Raw genomic sequence first — 2,956 nt, 5'->3', positions numbered from 1 at the left:
TGTTTGTGATGAACATACTGCAAAAGTTACTAAATGTTTGGAATGTCATCAATAACTTTTTTTGTTACTATGATATTATAAAATGTTAATTATAATTTATTTATTATTGATAATTTACTGCTTTTTGTATAAAAATCATTTTTATTTTATAATATACTACCCGAATCCATTATTTATGTATAGAGGTACCCGGGTACCTGGTTGGCCTGGGGAGGTACTTTTTTTGAAACTCGAAATTTTTTGTGAAAATAAATTTAAAAAAAACTTTCTAATGCATAATTTTATAGGAAATCGGTCAAATAATGGGGATCCGAGACGATTTTAGCCAATATTTTTAAGAAAAAAAGTTATTCAACAAAATGTGCGACCATAGGTACCCGGGTACCTAGTTGGCCACAGTAGGGTTAATCTTTCTTGATTGTCTCTGACATTTATAGGCCGTGGTCCGATTTATGCTGACACCGCTCATGAGCATCATTTGTCTTTATTCAACATTTTGACAAACAACAAGGATAAAATGATTTTTAAGCATTGTGAATCGGACCGCGGCCATATAGATCCTCTAATCAGAGTCGCAACACGAGACAGTCTCTAGATATTTATTATTTCTTTCTCTTCTTTTTTCTGTTCTATCTTTTTCTTATTGGTTTCTTTCTTTTTCTATTTTCAATAGTTTCATTGAACTATTGTATGATCAGTTAGAAATGGTTGTTTCGTGTCCAGAAGGTGATTGTGTATTTTGAAAATTACAAATATGAGCAAATTTATTGGTATATGTATAATTTCATTGGTTGATACCTAAGAAATTTGCTCACTTTTGTAATTTTTATCTCGTTTCAAGGTACATAATTGACGTCTAAATTTTTTATTAAAGGGTCTCTATGAAAGAAGAGACTAAGGAGACATTTCCATAAACGAATTTTTATTCCTCCAAATTACTATACGTAGGCTGTTGGAAAAGTTTCTGCAATCTAGTACTTCCAGTGGCGCCAATGTTCTGCTACTATCATATCCGTAAAATTAGACATTTTTAACCTATAATTCAATTGACAGTTTGTACCTAAGCCAACTAGTTTTGTTTGCATAATATTTTATAAAAAGTTATTTTGTAAGAAAATGGAAATTTCGCGTGAAAATTTTCGGGCAATAATTTTTTACGATTACAAATGTAATTTAACTCCGAAACAATGCATCGACTTCATTTGGCTTTGGGGATGAAGTACCATCCAATAAGACTGTTTATAATTGGTTTGCTGAATTCCAGCGTGGACGTACTTTTCTTAGTGATGAATTCCGTGAAGGTCGTCCATCTACATCTGTTGTTGCCACTAATGTTGATGCTGTGCGTGAAATGATTGAGCGAGACCGGCATATAACATACCGCGAGATTCAGGCACCCTTAGGCATTGACATGAAAACAATACATACGATTTTGCATGATCACTTGAACGTACGGAAACTTTGCAGTCGTTGAATCCCACACAATTTGACCGAAGCTCAAAAACAGGTTCGTGTTAAATGGAGCAAAGAAATACTCAAGAAATTCAACCGAGGTCGGTCAAATTTGGTCTACAACATCGTTACTGGGGACGAAACATGGATCTATTCGTATGAGCCCGAAAATAAACAATAATCCACTGTTATTTCGAAATGAACCGAAAGCAACAAAAGTTATTCGTTCACGCAGTGCTGCCAAGCAAATGATTGCTTGTTTCTTCGGTTATACCGGATATGTGACAACCGTGGCTTTAGAGGATCGAAGGACTGTAAATACTGATTGGTATGCAACAATTTGTTTGCCAGAAGTCATAAATAAATTGCGTACAACAAACCAAAATCGTCGCATCATCCTTCATCACGACAAAGCTGTCACACAGCACGTCAAACCATTGATTTTTTATCCAGTAATAATGTCGAATTGATTCTGACTCATTGTCCGTATTCACCTGATTTATCACCTAATGACTTCTTTTTGTTCCCAAACATTAAAAATAAAATGCGTAGTGAGCGATTTGATTCGCCTGAAGTAGCTGTTGAAACATTTCGTACGCTGATTTCTGAGGTTACAGCCTCAGAGTGGAAAAAATGCTTCGAAAATTGGTTCGAGCGTATGCAAAAATGTATCGATCTTAAAGGCAAATACTTCGAAAACAATAAAGCCATTTATCGAATTTTACATGTTTTTTTTCATATTGTTTGCAGAAACTTTTCCAGCAGCCTACGTATATAAATATTGAAAAAAATCATAAAATAATAGCACTATTTGTATTTTTTAAAGAATAATTTTTAGAAAAAGCAGAATAAAAATTCATTTTAATATCTCACTCGATATTATAGCTCCATACTATAGCTAAAGTATTGGTGATCTATAATTATTAAAGATAAGTTTTATTTTTGAGGACCAAAATTGCAAAAGCTGGCTCTTTAATAGTTTCATACAATGTAAGTCAAAAAAATCTCATGGTAAAATATTGTTTTTATGAGATAAAATATGGTTGAATTATATTTGCACTACAGCACAGTGGGATAAATTGCCAAAAAATTTTTTTATGTCGCTGAACCCGAATCTGAGGTCAGGATTATAAAATTCGAAATAGAGGATTTAATATGGACAAAAATACCAAAAATAATTATACTTTATAATAATTATACTTTATAATATTGGTTTGTATATATAAATTTTTTAGGTCGCTGAATACGAATTCGAGATCAAAATAAAATTCAGAATAGCAGATGCATTATGATGGAATACAATTTCCAAAATTGATCGAAATTATGTACAATTTTATTTTTAACAGGATTTCAAATTAAATTGATTATTAGGCGAGTAAAGTTTACACGATTTTTCGCATTGATCATTTTTAAATATTTTTTTTTAGTTATTTTAGAATTCATGAGATTAATTAATTTAATTTTAATAAAGTTAATTTTAAAAATTATATTATTCAATTTAAAT

At 31.4% G+C, this 2,956-nt stretch overlaps 1 protein-coding gene across 1 annotated transcript in view; it reads right to left on the bottom strand.

The window, feature by feature from the left end:
* Positions 1-2,321: 2,321 nt before the first annotated feature.
* Positions 2,322-2,956, bottom strand: part of LOC108750139 — a 5,201-nt gene continuing 4,566 nt past the window's right edge. Inside the window, exon 4 of the mRNA XM_018489400.1 lies at positions 2,322-2,366. Coding sequence (XP_018344902.1) covers positions 2,322-2,366 — 45 coding nt within the window. The remainder of the gene's footprint in view (positions 2,367-2,956) is intronic.

Source organism: Trachymyrmex septentrionalis, unplaced genomic scaffold (genome assembly GCF_001594115.1).
Source record: "Trachymyrmex septentrionalis isolate Tsep2-gDNA-1 unplaced genomic scaffold, Tsep1.0 scaffold33, whole genome shotgun sequence".
Lineage (NCBI taxonomy): Eukaryota > Metazoa > Arthropoda > Insecta > Hymenoptera > Formicidae > Trachymyrmex > Trachymyrmex septentrionalis.
This window is presented reverse-complemented; position numbering and strand designations above follow the sequence as displayed.